This window comes from Zalophus californianus, chromosome 6 (assembly GCF_009762305.2).
Source record: "Zalophus californianus isolate mZalCal1 chromosome 6, mZalCal1.pri.v2, whole genome shotgun sequence".
Lineage (NCBI taxonomy): Eukaryota > Metazoa > Chordata > Mammalia > Carnivora > Otariidae > Zalophus > Zalophus californianus.
This window is the reverse complement of record NC_045600.1, coordinates 104569015-104589075: the sequence shown is the minus strand read 5'-3', so window position 1 is coordinate 104589075 and position 20061 is coordinate 104569015. Positions and strand designations below refer to the sequence as shown.

Below are 20061 nucleotides of genomic sequence, written 5' to 3'. Positions count from 1 at the left end.
TAATCTGTTCTTGCCTTCAAACAAGGATAAAGATAAGCCATACGATTTGGCAGGGTTTGGGGTTTGTTTTTTTTAATTTTTTTCTCTCGTTGCCAACAAGTCTGTTTTCTCCAAACTCAGAAACTCACTTCCTACAAAAGCCCTAGAAATGGCAATTTAGGTTTCACCATCTATGTACAAGGAATCAAATCAAGAAACACTTTCAGGTTCTTTGATTGAGTCCAATTTTTGTAGAAGTTTTCCCCTCGCCAGAATACTGCACTTCCACCTACCCACCCTTTAGCTCTCAGGTTAAAGTCATCCCTTGAAGTAAACCTTCATAGTTTCTCAAATCTTAGTGGGAGTTCTTTACTCCGTGCTCCCACAACACCTTACATTTCCCCACTCATCAACCAGGCAGAACCCCATGGTCTCAGTCGTCTTTGTTGCCCCAGCAGCAGTTATGTAGCGCAACAAACATGATAAATCAATTGAAAACAAATCCTAAATTATGTCACCATCTCCACTTCATAAGAATTATAAAGTTTTAAAGATAAGCCCTGCTAATTTTTCATTTTATAGACACGGAAACTAAGGTATAGAGAGGGAAATTAAAATGCCCAAGGTTCCAAAACTGGTAAATGACAACAGAAAATAGAACAGGGGACTCCTCAGTCAGGAGCTATTTACACCTTACCACCGCAGCGTCAATTTAAAGTCCAGGTCTTATTTGACACAACCCAGATCGGGTAAACTAAAATGCTCAGAGCAAGGGATTTCTGGGGGAAAAAAATTTTTGGCTTGCCCCTTCTCTCCAGAATTTATAAGGAAACTGGCTCCCGGGACAGTCTTAAGAGGTCTAATTATCAGAGATCTGGTGTTTTCCTAAGAAAAAAGTCCACACCGGCCGATTGCGTAGCCTGACACACTATTCCAGAGCTAAACTGTAAAGCCGGAGGTCAAAATTCGGCGCCTAGAGCCCTTTTATCGTATTTCTTCACTCTCATCAACTTTTTAGTCCTCCCCGCTTCCCCGTTCGCTCAGTCAGTGCACATCCCAGAGCTCCTTCCCGCCTGGGACCCGAACCCGTCTCACTGCATGATCTCCTCGCTGACATCCAGGCCGAAAGTTTTCCGTAACTGCTGGGTGCACCAGCCCACCAGCTGCTCCCGGGACACCGCCCCAGCCACCGCCATTTTTCCCAGCCGGAACCAGCTGGGCTCCAACAGCCCCACGTCCTGCGCCGAACTGGTCCCCTTCGCAACACCGACCTAGCTCGCGCGGGTTCCGGCAGCCTGCACGGCCCCTCGCGGTGGCACCGCCCCCAGCACAGATCCCTCCCAACCCTGCCACCTCCTCTTTCCCGCTTCCTGACATTGTTTACCAGACTGGTACCAGAGCTCATCTGCGCGTGATTCTTAGGCGTCGTTAGATGTAGGGCTTGAGAATCGGGAATTATGCTGAGAAGACAGTACAAATACGTGTAACAACTACAGTCGAGGAAAAGATAAAACTCTTAATTTGAGAGGCCAGCCTTTAAAAAATTATTCTGGTTTTATGTAAAACATTTAAAATAGCACATGCGGGCGCCTGGGTGGCTCAGTCGTTAAGCGGCTGGCTTTGGCTCAGGTCATGATCTCAGGGTCCTGCGATCGAGCCCCACATCGGGCTCCCTGCTCGGCGGGAAACCTGCTTCTCCCTCTCCCACTCCCCCTGATTGTGTTCCCTCCCTCGCTGTCTCTCTTTCTGTCAAAAAATAAATAAAATCTTTAAAAAAAAAAATTAAAAAGGGCGCCTGGGTGGCTCAGTTGGTTAAAGGACTGCCTTTGGCTCAGGTCATGATCCTGGAGTCCCTGAATGGAGTCCCGCATCAGGCTCCCTGCTGGGCAGGGAGTCGGCTTCTCCCTCTGACCCTAAGCCCTCTCATGTGCTCTCTCATTCTCTCTCTCTCAAATAAATAAATAAAATCTTTAAAAAATAAAAAAATAAAATAGCACTTGCAAGCTAGAGTAACCACTGTGAGGATTTGCTTTGGTGGACCACAAGGAGGATTTCCATGTGGTCCAGTACTAGATTCTTACTGCTAAAATCTCTTTCTATTAAATTCTTTTTAAGCCAGGTCCTTTCCGGGAAGGCCAAGACAACCCAGGAAGCTTGGGGGGAGGGGGGAAAGAGCTCTAATAAAAAAGGTGCTGGGATTTGGCTTTCAAGAACTTCCACATAAATTCTCTGTAGTGATTTTTTTGAATTTATATAATACTTTTTTCTGCCAAAATTGTCCTTTTTTAAAGTTTTTAATTTAAATTCCAGTTAATGTGGGCGCCTGGGTGGCTCAGTTGGTTAAGCGCCTGCCTTCAGCTCAGGTCATGATCCTGGAGTCCCGGGATCGAGTCCCGCATCGCGCTCCCTGCTCAGCAGCGAGTCTGCTTCTCCCTCTGACCCTCTTCCCTCTCGTGCTCTCTCTCTATCTCATTCTCTCTCTCAAATAAATAAATAAAAATCTTAAAAATAAATAAATAAATAAATTCCAGTTAATGTACAGTGTAATATTAGTTTCAGATGTATAATATAGTGATTCAACACTTCCATGTAACGCCTGGTGCTCATCACAAGTGCATTTAATCCCCATCACCTATTTAACCCATCCCCCATCCTGCAGTGATTTTTATTTTTTATTTTCTTAAAGGTTTATTTATTTATTTTTAGAGAGAGAGAGAGCACAAGGAGGTAGGGGCAAAGGGAGAGAGAAAATCTCAAGCACACTCCCCACTGAGCCAGGAGCTGGATGCCAAGGTGGGGCTCAATCTCACCACCCTGAGATCATGACCTGAGCCAAAATCAAGAGCCAGACTCTTAACCGGTTAATGGACTGAGCCACCCAGGCGCCCCTTGCAGTGATTTTTATTTTTATTATTATTATTTTTAGATTTTATTTATTTGAGAGAGAGTGAGCGAGAGAAAGCATGAGCGGAGGGAGAGGCAGAGGGAGAAACACGCTCCTGGATGAGCAGGGAGGGAGCCCCAGGAGGGGCTGGATCCCAGGACCCTGGGATCACTTGAGTGGAAGGCAGCCGCTTAACCAACTGAGCCACCCAGGTGCCCCCTTTGCAGTGATTTTTTAAAAGTCAAAGATAGGGCGCCTGGGTGGCTCAGTTGGTTAAACGACTGCCTTCGGCTCACGTCATGATCCTGGAGTCCCTGGATCGAGTCCCCTATCGGGCTCCCTGCTTGGCAGGGAGTCTGCTTCTCCCTCTGACCCTCCCCCCATCTCATGTGCTTTCTCTCTCATTCTCTCTCTCTCTCAAATAAATAAATAAAATCTTTAAAAAAAAAAAGTCAAAGATATTTCAACCCGAGAAGCCAGACTTACATGTGTTTCACTACTCCCTACTCCACTGCGACAACGGACTGGGGAAAATTAGCCAGACTATTCTGGAGAGCTTAATATCCTCTGATATATCTCATCAATAAAATTTTTTAAAGATTTTATTTTATAAGTTCTCTCTACACCCAATGTGGGGCTCAAAATCACAACCCTGATAATCAGGAGTTGTGCTCCACTGTCTGAGCCTGCCTGGTGTCCCCATCAGTAAATTTAATTGGCTGACTTCCTGTTAAACGCATAGGTTCTTCATTCCCATTAGTCTATGTAAACTAAACAATTACATTAATTGGATCCTGCTTCACTTTTTTATGCTAATGTTTCCATTGACATAAATAATCAAAATCATATAAGTATATTGATTTACATTGGGTATAGATTGTCTTCGTTATTAATTTGGAAAATATATGATTTTCTAGCTTAAAAAAAACCTTAAATACTCTGAATTTTATTTAATAGTGAGTATAAATTTGGTTTCTTCTTAAAATCTGCTACTTTTCATATTAATATAACATACCCAAATTGTTTACCTGTTTGTGTCTGTTTAGTTCTGACAATTTAAATGTTAACTTCTGGGGATGTCTGCGTGGCTCAGTCGGTTAAGCAACTGCCTTCAGAAGGGGTCGTGATCCGAGGATCTGGGATCCAGCCCCACATCAGGCTCGTTGCTCAGCGGGGAGCCTGCTTCTCTCTCTGCCTGTTGCTCCCCCTGTTTGTGCTCTCTCCCTCTCTTCTCTCCTCTGACAAATAAATAGATAAAATCTTTAAAAAAATAAATGTCAACTTCTTGAAGACACAGACTATGATAAGATTGTTTTTATAATAGGACTTAGTACATCATATAAATTATGACGAAATTATTAGGTCCTCAAGAATAAAGTATTCCTTAAAAAAAGGATAAAGGGTTCTTTTTTTAAAGATTTTATTTATTTATTCATGAGAGACAGAGAGAGAGAGAGAGAGAGAGAGGCAGAGGGAGAAACAGGCTCCCAAGGAGCAGGGAGCCCGATGCGGAACTCGATCCCAGAACCCTGGGATCATGACCTGAGCTGAAGGCAGACGCTTAACCATCTGAGCCACCCAGGCGCCTGATAAAGTATTCTTTTTATATAAAGCATATGTTAATGATTGTAATCTGCAGTTTGTAATATATGTAATGTAATACAATGCCATTTAGTCATTATCGTCTATTAAAATGCACTTCTGCCTGAGGAAAGCAAGCGCATCTAACATGACTTAAAGATACTCTTTTGTATAAATTTAGGCAGATATTTCATACATATGTACTACAACTTTTCATAATGCCCTAAGCCTTTGAAATTTTCAAGTTCACACCACACAATCCTGTGTTTTACTTAAAGGAGAAGCACTTCCTCAAAGCAAACAATTAAATTAAGAATTTTTGCTAGACATCACTGCTTGTTTCCCAATTTTTTTACCTTAATATGCATTCTTCCCCATTATTAAAGACAAACATACAAACGCAGCTATAGTAATAGACTGCTCCTGCGTGCAGAGGTATATTTACAATTCTTTCTAGCCATTTACTTGGCATATGAGCTAAGAGAAAAGACCGACAGATTCTCTATGCTGTTCTAATCTCCATAGGAATCTGGGATATGAGTTTGAATTCAGTAATTCAGGCCTTTGTAGAAGCCACTTTAACTGAAAAGGAAATAATGTGTATTGAAGAACGATTGTGTATTGAGAGGGGCATGATAACAAAGAAGAAAGGAATACCCTGGGGCTTGTTGATTTTTCTGATAGGAATTCTACTGTAGACTCCAAGTGTTAGACAAAGCTACAGGTAATTTCCAATACATTTCCTGCTATTATAATGTAATTAATAGAATTATAATACAATTAATATAATTATAATATAATATATAATTTCACTTGTCTAGATTCTTTAATCTTTTTTTCAAGATCCTTTAATTCCAAAACACAAAGTAGTTGTTGAGTCTATTGAAGTAGCCTGTTTTCCGAAAGTTCAAGCATAATTTACTGGAGAGAATCAATGGCCTGCTTACACTTTCAGGACTGCCTTTCAAGTGAGCATTTAACAAAGTGCATCCCAAGGCAAGCTCATCTGATCAGTTTTATGCATGATTTTCAGAGAGTAAAAATCACTCCCTGGGGGGTATTTTGAGTAATTAGAAGATATGCATAGGGATAGAAAATAGTTGTGAGCTCCTGTTCTAGCGTGATAATCACTGTGTGTCAGGGATGTACCCTTGGCACATCTGGCATTTTTTTTTAAAGGATTTTATTTTTGGGGTTGCCTGCGTGGCTCAGTCGTTAGGCGTCTGCCTTCCGCTCGGGTCATGCGAGCCCCGCATCTGGCTCCTTGCTCGGCGGGAGCCCTGCTTCTCCCTCCCCCACTCCCCCTGCTTGTGTTCCCTCTCTCCCTGTGTCTCTCTCTGTCAAATAAATAAATAAAATCTTAAAAAAATAAAATAAAATAAAAAATATTTTATTTTTAAGCAATCTCTATATCCAATGTGGGGCTCAAATCCACAACCCCAAAATCAAGAGTTGCATGCTCCACTGACTGAGCCAGCCAGGCACCCTGACATTTGGCATATTTTGAAGGAACTCTGAGACCATATAGATCTCAGGAAGACCTTTCATTAATTTGTTCCTTTTTATGTGTGTACATATAAAAAATCCACTCAGTTTTTCCTTTAGTTTCACACCATAATAAAAACGTAGAAAAGCCTTGTAAATAAATTACCTTCTTTTTCTAACATTCCATAGAATTGTTTTGTTATGCACCCTGTTGAGAGTTTGTCTGAGGTTTAAAAAAAAAAAAAGTTCTTTATTCTGATTTGCATTTTAAAATCCGCTTCATTTCAAGTTTCTTTTCCTGGAGTCAATCATTATGGATTTAATCCTGGGGTAACTTTTGAAGGAATGTTGTAATTCACTGTCTTTCCTGGGTTTTCTTTTCTAAGCAGGCCCATTTCCCTAACTCATAATCTTAGCACTCACTCTTGGGGCACCCCAGGAAAGGTCTTGGCACCGCCCACTTGGGGCGGGTACGAATCACAAGCTTCTGCAAAGCTGATGGACGGGACGATACTGAGCCGAGCCCCGCCGCTGTCATCGGGGGACAACGGCGATTGGTTGCGGGGGGACGGCGCGGAACCAATGGGAGCGGCTTCCCTGGAGAGCCCGAAGAGCGCGCGGGAAAGAGACCAATATAAACTGTGGCGGGAGATTCGTTTTTCGGGTCCTTGTGCAGTTAAACACCCGCGGTTGGAAAGTCAATCGATTGCTCTCATCTCCTCGAATCTGAACATGGTGCGGACGAAAGCGGACAGTGTCCCAGGCACCTACAGAAAAGGTGAGGTAGTTGGGCACGGCAGTGGAGGGCAGGGGGTTCTCCGGGCAGCCCCGCTACCGGCGGGAGAGGCCAGGGCTCTCCACCGCCCTGTGAGCCGACTAGTCCAGCAGTTCTGGAAGCCGCGGCCGGGCCCGTTTACCAGGAGGAAGGAGCGGCGCGGACAGGGGAGGGTTGTCGGGCTGTTCTGGATCGCGGGGCTCTCCTCTCCAAGCGGCGGGGTCGGAGACTGTGGTGAGAGCGTGGTTCTGAGAGACTCGGTGTCGGAACCTTACTGCGCTGTTTTGAATGCTCTCTTTTGCCTCTTCGCAGTGGTGGCTTCGCGAGCCCCCAGGAAGGTGCTTGGTTCCTCCACTTCTGCCACTAATTCCACATCGCTTTCGTCAAGGAAAGGTAAAAAGCGCCCCTGCAACTCCTGGAGGAACCTTCTCAAAGGGGATCAGGCCTTACATCACAGTTCTTCTGACCTGCAAGCCTCCTGACCCACGGGGGAATTTTATTCTCCTGAGATCCTCACACTCGAATTTCTTCCTTGCCCTCTGATATAATGAGGGGACCTTGGCCTCTCGGCGGGTTGGGGTAAAGGTGGGGGTCGTAAGGAAAAGAATCTCCAACCTCGGGGTTAGGGACAGACACGGTTTATCTTCAAATTATTTTTCTTTTCTAGTTTGGCATTTTTATTTTTAATATCGGCACATGGCTTTTTCCTGCAAGAGGCTATTTAAGCTCCCCTTCACTAGATTAAGAATTAGGACCATGGTTGATGGTGCTAATCACGTTGTCTTCTTTTTTCCTTTTCTTTTTTTTAAAAAAGATTTTATTTATTTATTTGAGAGAGAGAATGAGAGACAGAGAGCACGAGAGGGAGGCGGGTCAGAGGGAGAAGCAGACTCCCCGCTGAGTGGGGAGTTCGATGTGGGACTCAATCCTGGATCATGACTGGAGCCGAAGGCAGTTGCTTAACCAACTGAGCCACCCAGGCGCCCTCACGTTGTCTTCTTAGTGTAAAAGTTTTTGTTTTCATTTCTGCATGTATTTTTGTTTTTGTTTTTTGTTTTTTTAGCATGGCGTGTGTGTGTGTTTTCCAACTATGCAGCTCCTGATACTGCTTTTGGGACATTAGAAGGGAAAACTTGGCCGATGAAATAGCTTCACACTGCTCCTTCTGTGCAAGGAGAGGTTGAGAAAATACCGTGCCATCTGGTGCCTCATTCCATTTCTAGGAAGTTGAGCAGTTAGGAAGATTAATTCCACAAGGCCTAATTAAGAACGTACAGGGGAGCACTGTGAAGAACTTCATAGGTTCTTAAGTTAACTTAAACTTACCCCTGTTCTAAATATTTCATTAGAAAATATTTACTAATTTACTGTCTTTAGATAAAAAGGAGCTGTAGGTCAAAAGTTTTGAAAGGTGATTAATTTATTGAGGATATTCTATACCCTGTACCACTACATTACAATTAGGGCCACATGCCATTGTCTAGTCCACTGTTGAATTACCAGAGCCAACTGAATAAGGCCTTAATGAACATATGTTGGCCAAATGCACTTCTTTTTTTTTAAGATTTTATTATTTTTTAAAGATTATTATTTATTTATTTATTTGACAGAGAGAGACACAGCGAGAGAGGGAGCACAAGCGGGGGGAGAGGGAGAAGCAGGCTCCCCACTGAGCAGGGAGCCCGATGCGGGGCTCAATCCCAGGACCCTGGGATCATGACCTGAGCCAAAGGCAGATGCTTAACGACTGAGCCACCCAGGCGCCCCTAAAGATTTTATTTATTTGACAGTGAGATAGATAGAGCACAAGTAGGCAGAGCGGCAGGCAGAGGGAGAGGGAGAAGCAGGCTCTCCACTGAGCAGGGAGCCCGATGTGGGACTCGATCCCAGGACCCCGGGATCATGACCTGAGCCAAAGGTAGCCGCTCAACCGACTGAGCCACCCAGGCACCCCCAAATGCATCTCTTAAGGCATTTTACAGATCTCTATTTTTTTGTAAGTAAGCTCTTCGCTTAACGAGGGGCTTGAACTCAGGACCCTAAGATCAAGAGTCTCACGCTCTACGCACTCAGCCAGCCAGGTGCCCCTGAGGATCTCCATTGTTGGTTTTCTTTTTTTTTTTTTTTAAGATTTTATTTTTAAGTAATCTCTGCACCCAACATGGGGTTCAGAATCACAACCCTGAGATCAAGAGCATGCTTCACCAACTGAGCCAGGCAGGCACCCACAGATCTCTATTTTTAATCAACTGTATGCAATTGGTAATAACCTCATTTTAAGTGATGAGGACATTTAAGCTCAGGTTACATACCTTGGTAAAAGTCACATAATTAAGGGGCGCCTGGGTGGCTCAGCCGTTAAGCGTCTGCCTTCGGCTGGGGTCATGATCCCAGAGTCCTGGGATGGAGCCTGCTCCGCAGGAGGCCTGCTTCTCCCTCTTCCACTCCCCCTGCTTGTGTTCTCTTTCTCAGTGTCTCTCTCTGTCAAATAAATAAATAAAATCTTTTTTTTAAAGATTTTATTTATTTATTTGACAGAGAGAATGAGATAGAGCATGAGGGGGGGAGGGTCAGAGGGAGAAGCGGGCTCCCTGCTCGAGGACTCGATCCCAGGACTCCAGGATCATGACCCGAGCCGAAGGCAGTCGTTTAACCAACTGAGCCACCCAGGCGCCCAATAAATGAAATCTTAAAAAAAAGTCACATAATTAAATCAGAGCTAGGTTTGAATTTTTTTTAAGATTTTTATTTATTGGGGCACCTGGGTGGCTCAGTAAGTTAAGCGTCTGCCTTCGGCTCAGGTCATGATCCCAGGGTCCCGGGATCGAGCCCCACATCAGGCTCCCTGCTCCGCAGGAAGCCTGCTTCTCCCTCTCCCACTCCCGCTGCTTGTGTTCCCTCTCTCGCCGTCTCTCTCTCGTCAAATAAATAAAAATCTTTTTAAAAAAGATTTTTATTTATTTATTTGAGAGAGAGACAGAGAGAGCACCATCAGGGGGACGGGCAGAGAGAGAGGGATAAGCAGACTCCCTGCCAAGCAAGGACCCTGAGATCATGACCTGAGCCAAAGTCAGACCCTTAAGCAACTGAGCCACCCAGGCAGTCCGAGCTGGGTTTGAATTCGGTGCTGAGCTATAGGTTGCTGCCGTACACTTTCTTCTTTCTTCCTTTCTTTCTTTCACAGAGAGAGAGCACAAACAGGGGGAGCGGCAGAGGAAGAGAGAGAAGCAGTCTCTCTGCTGAGCAGGGAGCCCTATGGGAGGCTCGATCCCAGGACCCTGGGATCATGACCCAAGCCAAAGGCAGATGTTTAATGGACTGAGCCACCCAGGCGTCCCCTACACTTTCTAAGTAGTCAAAGCATACCTATAAGTTTCCTTTTGGAAAATTATGAACCAAAGGATCACTATTATTTATTTTTTTAACATTTATTTATTTATTTTAGAGAGATTGGGGGGAGGGGCAGAGGCAGAGAGAAACTCCAAGCAGACTCCATTGCTGAGTGCGACTGGACCCTGCTAGATCTCACGAACCTGAGATCACCACCTGAGACAAAACTAAGAGTCATACCCTCAACTGACTCCTCCACCCAGGTGCCCCAGATCACTGTTTTTTAAAAGCCACTTCTACTTTTAAAACTTCAGAGAGTGGGCGCCTGGGTGGCTCCTGGGATAGAGTCCTACATTTGGCTCCCTGCTCAGTGGGGGAGTCGGCTTCTCCCCCTGCTCCTCACCCTGCTCAGGATTGTTCTCTCTTTATTTATTTATTCGACAGAGAGAGACACAGCGTGAGAGGGAACACAAGCAGGGGGAGTGGGAGAAGCAGGCTTCCTGCTGTGCAGGGAGCCGGATGCGGGGCTCGATCCCAGGATCCTGGGATCATGACCTGAGCCGAAGGCAGACGCTTAACGACTGAGCCACCCAGGTGCCCCTAAATAAAATCTTTAAAAAAATTTAAAAAAAGCTTCAGAGAGTATATTTGGAAGCAACTTTATAACAGGTAGTTTGTGACAAATATGTTTAAAGCAAAAAATATGTAGTGGCTCAGTAATTTGCTCATCTTGGTATTCTAACCATTACGTCATAAAGAGGCAGAAATTTTTCCTCTATATTACTATTTTAAAATAAAAAAATTATCAGAAATTGGGGCACCTGTTTGGCTCAGTTGGTAAAACATGCAACTCTTGATCTCAGGGTCATAAGTTTACCCAACGTGGGGTGTAGAGCTTACTTAAAAAAAAAAAATCAGGAATTAGATTTACCTTATGAACTGAAAAGGAGCCAAGGGCTTTGAAAAGTGAAACCTAATTTTGTGGAAACTTTCACTTTTGCTGTATATTTATTTTGCCTTTCACAGGTGTTTTAAAAACCTTGATAAGTAAAATTTTGGTGGTTTATACTATACCTCATGTTAGGAAAAAATGTGTCAAAGTTTAGTATGACAATACATAAAACTATTTGAATAGCTCTGCTTCTGATTAAATTATGAAAAGTATTTTCCAGTTGTAAAAATTCTGTTAATTTTATTTTCCTAGGACAAAGGATAACTCTAACAAAATATTATTATACATTGTATTATAATAATATATAATATTGACTGAATACAGCTTTATCATCTCACATTTTCTAATTATTTTAAGATGGATGTAATACTACTTAAAACTCTGTAGATTTAATGTTAAAGAATTGTTTCCCTTTAAGAAATGGCAGGGGTGCCTGGGTGGCTCAGTTGGTTAAGCGACTGCCTTCAACTCAGGTCATGATCCTGGAGTCCGGGGATCGAGTCCCACATCAGGCTCCCTGCTCAGCAGGGAGTCTGCTTCTCCCTCTGACCCTCTTCCCTCTTGTGCTTTCTCTCATTCTCTCTCTCTCTCTCTCTCTCAAATAAATAAATAAATAAATCTTTAAAAAAAAAAGGAATGGCAATTGTATCCTTAGTTCTTATTTAGTTCCATCTGTTTTTATTTTATAGTTGAAAATAAGTATGCAGGAGGGAATCCAGTTTGTGTGCGCCCAACTCCCAAGTGGCAAAAAGGAATCGGAGAATTCTTCAGGCTGTCTCCTAAAGATTCTGAAAAAGAGAATCGGATTCCTGAAGAGGCAGGAAGCAGTGGCTTAGGAAAAGCAAAAAGAAAGTAAGTTTTTATATTCTGGAATCTAAAGAAAATATTTATATTCTTGAAAGTAAAAGACAGGGGGATATTGAGTAACTTTAAAGTTTCTCCTTGAGCAGATAAGAAGACACAAACAGGGTTTTTTTAAAACTTGTGCTCATGTTTTTCTAAGTCACTCCTGAATTTCAAACATCAATGAAAAGTATTATTTTTACTCATTTCAGTCACTCAGAGTTCCCAATCAGATGCTAAGTGCTAAGTTATTAACTGTGAACTTCCTGTCTTTATTCTTTCATTTTTACTATTTTCTATACCTTTTTTTTCAAAAAAGCAATTTCTATGTTAGTTTATCCAGCATCAATTCTACTAACTCAACCCCTCAAAAAACTACTAGTTCAACCTCCACAAGAAATAAATAACCAAAGTAGAAAAGTTGGAAAATATAGAAATCCCCATCACTTAGAAAACCACAACACCATGGTGTATTTTCTTTACAACTTCTCTAAAAATACCTAAAAATACTTCAAAAAAAAAAGGTGGGAATACAACTGCACACATAGAGTTCAGTGTACATACTTTTTTAAAACATTTGTTTATTCTTAAAAATTTTTGTTCATTTAATTTTTAGTAGGCTCCATGCCCAGCGTGGAGCCCAGTATAGGGCTTGAACTCATGACCTTGAGATCAAGACCTTAGCTGATATCCAGAGTGGGATGCTTAACCGACTGAGCCACCCAGACACCCCCAGTGTACACTATTTATTTATTTATTTATTTATTTATTTATTTATTTATTTATTTATTTATTTATTTGACAGAGAGAGACACAATGAGAGAGGGAACACAAGCAGGGGGAGTGAGAGAGGGAGAAGCAGCTTTCCCGTGGAGCAGGGAGCCAGATGTGGGGCTCCATCCCAGGACTCTGGGATCATGACCTGAGCCAAAGGCAGACGCTTAATGACTGAGCCACCCAGGTGCCCCTGTACATAGTTTTAAAAGGAGATAAACAGGGAAGACTGGGTGGTTCAGTCAGTTAAGCGTCTGCTTCAGCTCAGGTCATGATCCCAGGGTCCTGGGATGGAATCCCACACTGGGCTCCCATGGAGCCTGCTTCTCCCTCTGCCTGCTTCTCCCTCTGCCTGCCGCTCCCCCTGCTTGTACTATCTCTCTCTCCCTGTCAAATAAATAAATAAAATCTTTTAAAAAAAGAAGATAATTAAATCAGGGTGCCTGGATGGCTTGCTCAGTTAAGCATCTGCCTTCGGCTCAGGTCATGATCCCTAAGTCCTGAGATCCAGCCCTGTGTCAGACTCCCTCCTCAGTGGGGAGCCTGCTTCTCCCTCTCCCTATGCTGCTCCTCCTGCTTGTGCTCTCTCGCTCGCTCTGTCAAATAAATAAATAAAATATTTATTTGACAGAGAGAGACAGATGGTGAGAGAGGGAACACAAGCAGGGGAAGTGGGAGAGGGAGAAGCAGGCTTCCCGCCGAGCAGGGAGCCCGATGTGGGGCTTGATCCCAGGACCCTGGGATCATGACCTGAGCTGAAGGCAGATGCTTAACGACTGAGCCACCCAGGCGCCCCTAAATAAAATCTTTAAAAAAAAAGATAATTAAATCATGCTTTTTAAGCTTTTAATGTCAGAAATATGCTCATGATAAATACTAAGCAAAAATTCTGCATATAGAAGAACAATTTTTATGGTGTAAAAACATGTATATAAACAGACCAAATATCAATAGTGATTATCTCTAGGTAAGACCCTCTCCTCATTTTGTGCTACCAACTTTCAACAACAGACATACTTCTAAGAATCAGGAAAAAAGTAATGCCACTTGGAAAAAATAAAGGCAAAGAAAACCTGCTTTTTAAAAAATAGATTTATAAGTAATAGGATCCAGGCTCTCTAAACAATTTTGAAGAATTGTGTTTCAAAGACCAATTATGTAACTGGAGGTATGGGGAATGGTGAGCATGGGTGGGCAGATGGTGCCACGTCACTGTCATTATGATGCCCCCTGGTTTGAGACCCTGCTAGCTGCTTCTCCTGCACCAGTCAGAAGCCTATGATCCAACAGCACACCAAACAGCAGGTCTGACCCAAGGCACAGCGGCCAACATGGGCAAGGGGCTGGTGGCCAGGCTCAGTCTGAGGCTGCTACTTCTGGCACTGCTCCTATCCACACAGATTTAGTCACACATTCCTTTAGCCAGCACACCGGGTCCTCTGTTTGAACCCACAGTGTCCACTTGTGCCCTGCAGTCAGTGGCCATTCTCCTTGTGGTCTTGCTTGTCCTTCTACATCTCTACTGTTAAACAGATCCAGGCCAAAAAACATCTTGTTAACTAACACATATTCTAAAGCCCAATCCATATGGTAACTAGAAGTCCAATGTGACAAGGAAAACACAGTCTTCATCAGATCTACTAATACTACTCTTTATTTCACTAACACAGAAAATGTGAGAGTCCCCAGTTGGACTTACTTACAGAGCATCTGAAGGATTTGACTAGATAACGAATGCCAATATTAAATCTGCTAGAGTTTCACATACAAGACTGAAGAGAGAGAGACATTGAAAATTAACGATGTGATTAAATGTAGCTTAAGAAATATGGACACTTAAAACTCTTCCTTGATAACAATAATTTCATCTTGATCTAGAGAAAAGGGATTAGCTGTGGAATGGAAATTGGGTTTTTACTTTGATTCATTAAATTTAGAAGGCCATAAAATGATTAGGTACTATAAAAAGCTTCCATGATTCTATTTATATGTACATTGGAAGGAACCACCAGGTGTTATTGTAAATCCTCTGTGTATTATTTCAGCAGTCCTATTTTATTTTATTTTATTTTTTTATGTTTTTAAGATTTTATTTATTTATTTGAGAGAGAGAATGAGAGATAGAGAGCATGAGAGGGAAGAGGGTCAGAGGGAGAAGCAGACTCCCTACTGAGCAGGGAGCCCGATGTGGGACTCGATCCCGGGACTCCAGGATCATGACCTGAGCCAAAGGCAGTCGCTTAACCAACTCAGCCACCCAGGCACCCTCAGCAGTCCTATTTTAATGCTGATAGACTCCACATAAAATTTTACATTGTTAAGTTTTCATTGTTCTCTTGGGAACTCTTTCCTCTGAGTCTTTGGAGTTGACATTATGTAGTAATTGACATGTTACAGGGCATTGGTGCTTTATTGGAATGTACTACAAATCTAAGCATGAGTAATTTCTGCATATACACTTAAAAGTCAAATGACAGGTATTTCCTATCACTCATTCCAATTCAATAAGAATGCCAGATTCACTTAGTTAACTTGGATCATTTAACTTGATTCCAAAGATATGAAATGCTTTGATTTCAATCAATCTTAAAATACTGCCATTTATTTCTGCATTTAAGTAATTTTTACAACTTAAAAATTGCTCTGTTTTGAAGGTATATTTGACAAATACTGAAATTAAGATGCAAAGATATGAAGGAGGCAAAAATAATGTATATTAGGTATTTGGGGAAGTGAAGACAGGAGACTTGCATAAATATATATATAAGATATATGTATATATTTTATTTTATCATTTTTTTTAAAGATTTTATTTATTTTTTCAACAGAGAGAGACACAGCGAGAGAGGGAACACAAGCAGGGGGAGTGGGAGAGAGAGAAGCAGGCTCCCCGCAGAGCAGGGAGCCCAATGCGGGGCTTGATCCCAGGATCCCGGGATCATGACCTGAGCCGAAGGCAGACGCTTAACGACTGAGCCACCCAGGTGCCCCAAAATATATGTATATATGTTAAAGATTTTATTTATTTATTTGAGAGAGAGAGTGTGAGCAGGGGAGGAGCAGAGGGAGAGGGACAAGCAGACTCTGTGCTGAGCCTAGAGCCCCATGTGGGGCTTGATTCCAAAACCCTGAGATCATGACCTGAGCCGAAATAAAAAGTTGGATGCTTACTCAACTGAGCCACCCAGGTGCCCCGAGACTTGCCTATATTAAATTCACAACTCTTTTGGCTCTTTCTATGAATACATTTAAAAAAATTTATGAATCAGAATAGCTACATTTGGAACACTTTCTATATCAGTATTTTTAGGTAGTTAAAACCTGGTCCTAAACCTAGGTGTACTTGATTCTGGAAAGTAAAACTTTTACAACTGCCTTGATGTACAGAAAGTTTTCTGGAAATAGGCACTCCATGAAATTTTTGGTTCACATGTTCACACACTGATGCTTACGTTTTATAGTATCCAATATGACCATAGTATGCTTAATAAGTCTTAAACCACTATTTGCCATCTTTAGAAACCTATAGGGCCACAACCAGACCCAATAGATCTCAAGTTATGTGGGGGAGCTCTGGGTGTGAATGAACATTCCCTTTGCTTCATATCTGAACACTGTACGTCTGTTTGGGATTGTGCATTGTGTGTGGAATTGATTTCCATTGAACACAAACTAAAAAAAATAAATGGCTGAAAGAGCATTTAAAACAAAATATTTGGGGGGCGCCTGGGTGACTCAGATGGTTAAGTGTCTGCCTTCTGCTCAGGTCATGGTCCCAGGGTCCTGGGATCCAGCCCCTTATCGGGCTCCCTGCTCCGCGGGAAGCCTGCTTCTCCCTCTCCCACTCCCCCTGCTTGTGTTCCCTCTGTCGCTGTGTATCTGTCAAATAAATAAAATCTTAAAAAAAATAAAACAAAACAAAATATTTGGATATATAAAATGATGCTTATGCATATACAATTTTAACAATTCAATGCTGTTCATAAAATAATTTAATAAATGTTTATTGAGTGCCCACCATCCATGTTACAAGATATTTAAGTTTATTTATTTATTTTTAGCAATCCTTCCACCCAATGTGGGGCTTAAACTCACAACCCCAAGATCAAGAGTCACATGCTCTTCTGACTGAGCCAGCCAGGCATCCCTGTTATGAGATATCTAAAAGGAATGTCAAACTCTAGAGCAGTAACTGAATTTTAGATTTTATTGCTATGTCACTATTACGATTTCTGGTTTCAATAAAAGTCAACAATAAATGGGATACATTTTTAGATAGAGCCTTTTAATAGACTTGCTTTCTTGATCCTGTAAGTTTCTTCTAGCTCCCTGTCACTGTCTGGCACCATTCTTCCTTGTTCTTTCTCATTCTAATATGATAGGCTAATAGTCAATATTACCTCTAGAGTATATTACAACCCTCTTGAATTATTTGTGACTTCCATGAAGGAAACAAAATATTTGGCAATATAGCCAAATAAGGCTATTCCATTGACCATTATTGATCATCATAACAATAAAGTATATATTACAGGCTTTCAATTATGTGGAGAAAGATTACATGTATATTTTCATAAAGAACTTTGATCCACGGTGTTAAAATTTGTGACATAAAACCAGGTAATAAAGGTTTATATTATTCCTTTAGACCCCTTTCTCAGATTTGTCTTTGTTTAGGAGAGCTGTAATTACCTTTTTATTGATAGTAAATTAATAGATTTACTTTTGATAGTAGTTAATAAACTATCATTTTATCAGAAGGACTTCTGCTATAAACTCTCTAATTTATAATCTGAAACATGGCTACTCCTACAGCTTTATTTTTCTCACAAAGGCAGGGTAAACTCCCTTCACTTGCATGGTGGGGGTGATCAGAATCAAGAAAGATTGTCTACCTAAAACCTTGAATAGAGCTATGATACATAAATTACAGCAGGTCCTTGCAAACGGGAAGCTTGGCTCATGATAGTGTTCATTTGTTAATTTGATTTAACTTCCGGGAAAATACAATGACATCTTCTTGGTAATCTAATAGTAGGTAAGTCGATGATAATCTCATACCAAGTCAGAATACTTTTAACTTCCCTTTTTCACTAACTAGCTCTATGACCATTTAGGCTTATGGGATCTAATTTGAAAACTCCTTATTTTATTTTATTTTTAAAAAGATTTTATTTATTTATTTGACAAAGAGAGGGAGAGAGCTCACAAGCAGGGGGAGTGGGAGAGGGAGAAGCAGGTTTCCTGCTAAGCAGGGAGGCGGACTTGGGGTCGATCCCAGGACCCTAGGACCATGACCTGGGCTGAAGGCAGACGCTTAACTGACTGAGCCATCCAGGCACCCCCAAAACTGCTTATTTTAGAATAAATTTCACAGATCTTCATCAGCTCTAAAAAAAATTCTGATTTATGGTTAAGTTTTTCATAGACTTTTCTCCATAAAAAGTGTAATGAGTATAAAATGGCTCTGGGGTAATGTAAATTATTTTTCAAAAGCTACAACTACCTTGTACCAACTTAACCAATTTTGAGCTTTTTCCAATTAGGTAATATGTTTATATGGTTCAAAAGGATATACATATACATATGGCAACTTGCTATGTTTTCTCTGCTCAAATGGACTGGTTGATTTTTTTGCTTTTTAGTATCACAAAGTTTTTTTTTTTTTAAGATTTTATTTATTTATTTATTTGTCAGAGAGAGAGAGGGAGGGAGGGAGGGAGCGCACAAGCAGGGGGAGCTGCAGTCAGAGGGAGAACCAGGCTCCATACTGATATGAGACTCTTTCCCAGGAGCCTGAGATCATGACCTGGGCTGAAGGCAGAAGCTTAACTGACTGAGCCACCCAGGCATCCCTATTATCACAAAGTTCTTGCTGAAGGGTTATACTCTTTATCAATCTACTTAATTGATATAAGATTCTAGAGAAATAGAGATTCCCTTCTTAATAAAAATGGCAACATACCCTAAAGGAGAAACACTGATAAATTAACAGGCAAAATAGTTAAAGATTTTGTTGCTCTAGTACTTGGAATTTGTAGGTGTTTGCCAACTAATGAGTATAATTTTCTCTCATTTCTATTCACTTGACCAGACACATTGCACTATTAATGTTCATGATTTATATAGGTTTACAACTATTTTTTTTAAATAGTTGATACTCTGGTGACTATTGAAGTTCTCTATTCTTTCCACAGAGCATGTCCTTTGCCACCTGATCACTCAGATGACGAAAAAGAATAGAACTTTCTTAATCCATCCTTGACTAATGTCTCCTGTTTATTATTCTAGGATGTAAATTTGCATAAATGTATTTGTTCCAATTAGCTTTGTTAAACAGTCATTTAATTAAAAAAATGAGGCTTATATACTGTTACTCTAAAGCAAGTGATTATGATATTGGAGAATTTGTAAGATTAATTATGGTTACTTAGCTTAGTACTCAGTATAATGCAGTATTTGGTTTCTTTTACCTGTTATTAAGCTTCTTGTTCTTGCCAAAAATTAATCATTGCATGGTGTTCTAATTACAAATCTGCTGTGTTTGAGATTTGCTTAGATCTTTGTACTGCTGCCATTTTTACTGGCATTTGATTATTGGAATGGTGCTATATTTTTGTTCCTTTCATTTGCTTTAAGAAGCAGAGTTAGATTTTTGCACATTAAAAAATTCAGTATTAATTAAACTGAACCTATACCCTTTTCAAGAAAGAGGGCCAAAGATGCAATGTTGAAAAAATTTGGACGGCTATGTATCTTCTCCTTCAGGGCAATTTGGCCTGAGGATTTAAACAGTTGATAAAGCTTCTAACAACAACAAAACAGATAAAATTCTAGCATAGAATTAAACAGCAATATTTCATAGACTACATTAAAAGAGAGAAATTTTCCAAGAATATGCATTTGATTTAGTATCATAAAATATTACCCTTTGGGCCAGTAATTTTAAAGTTGGAAATCAATAAAGCATGAAAGGCAACATGCCATAAATCCAGAGATCTGTCTAGAGTCTTTAGAGCTACCATTATATATTTTAAGATAACCAGGGGTATAATTGAAGGGGTGGGTATAACTTAGTAACTGATATTCTTACTTTCTCATCACACTTTTTGCTTCCTGACCTCCTGTTGTCAAAATTAACCATGTTTTAACAAGTATGTTTTTTCTGAACTTTGTTTTTAATAAATACTTATTTTCACAACAGACTGTCCATTTGTGTGCTTCCTGAGATTATATCCTACTAGATATTTCTATTTTTTCCTTACAAATACAAATCAGTGCATTGATCTGATTTTATCAATTTCTAAACTAAGTTCTGATGATTGCAGATTATATTTTTTGCTTTGTCTTTTAGAGATGGATATTAAACAGAATAGTTACTGAATTGAGAGCCGAGTTTTTATCCTAAGTACTTCCTTAATAATTAGGCTTCGTATTAAGGAGTAGCTCAAACCAACT

The 20061-nt window shown here is 41.0% G+C and overlaps 2 protein-coding genes across 3 annotated transcripts in view; one reads left to right on the top strand and one right to left on the bottom strand.

The window, feature by feature from the left end:
- TRIP4 (thyroid hormone receptor interactor 4) overlaps positions 1-20061 on the bottom strand; it is an 84881-nt gene that overhangs the window by 59566 nt on the left and 5254 nt on the right. Inside the window, exon 1 of one of the 2 annotated variants that reach the window (XM_027569950.1) lies at positions 1075-1230. The exons of the other annotated variant lie outside the window; for it this stretch is intronic. Coding sequence (XP_027425751.1) covers positions 1075-1175 — 101 coding nt within the window. The 5' untranslated portion in view covers positions 1176-1230. Of the gene's footprint in view, positions 1-1074; positions 1231-20061 lie in introns of those variants that run through there. 2 annotated transcript variants of the gene reach the window in all.
- PCLAF (PCNA clamp associated factor) lies at positions 6553-19796 on the top strand. Its single transcript, XM_027569975.1, has 4 exons — positions 6553-6707; positions 7017-7097; positions 11676-11838; positions 18801-19796. Exons 1-4 carry the CDS (start codon positions 6662-6664, stop codon positions 18844-18846), a joined length of 336 nt encoding a protein of 111 aa, XP_027425776.1. The 5' UTR covers positions 6553-6661; the 3' UTR covers positions 18847-19796.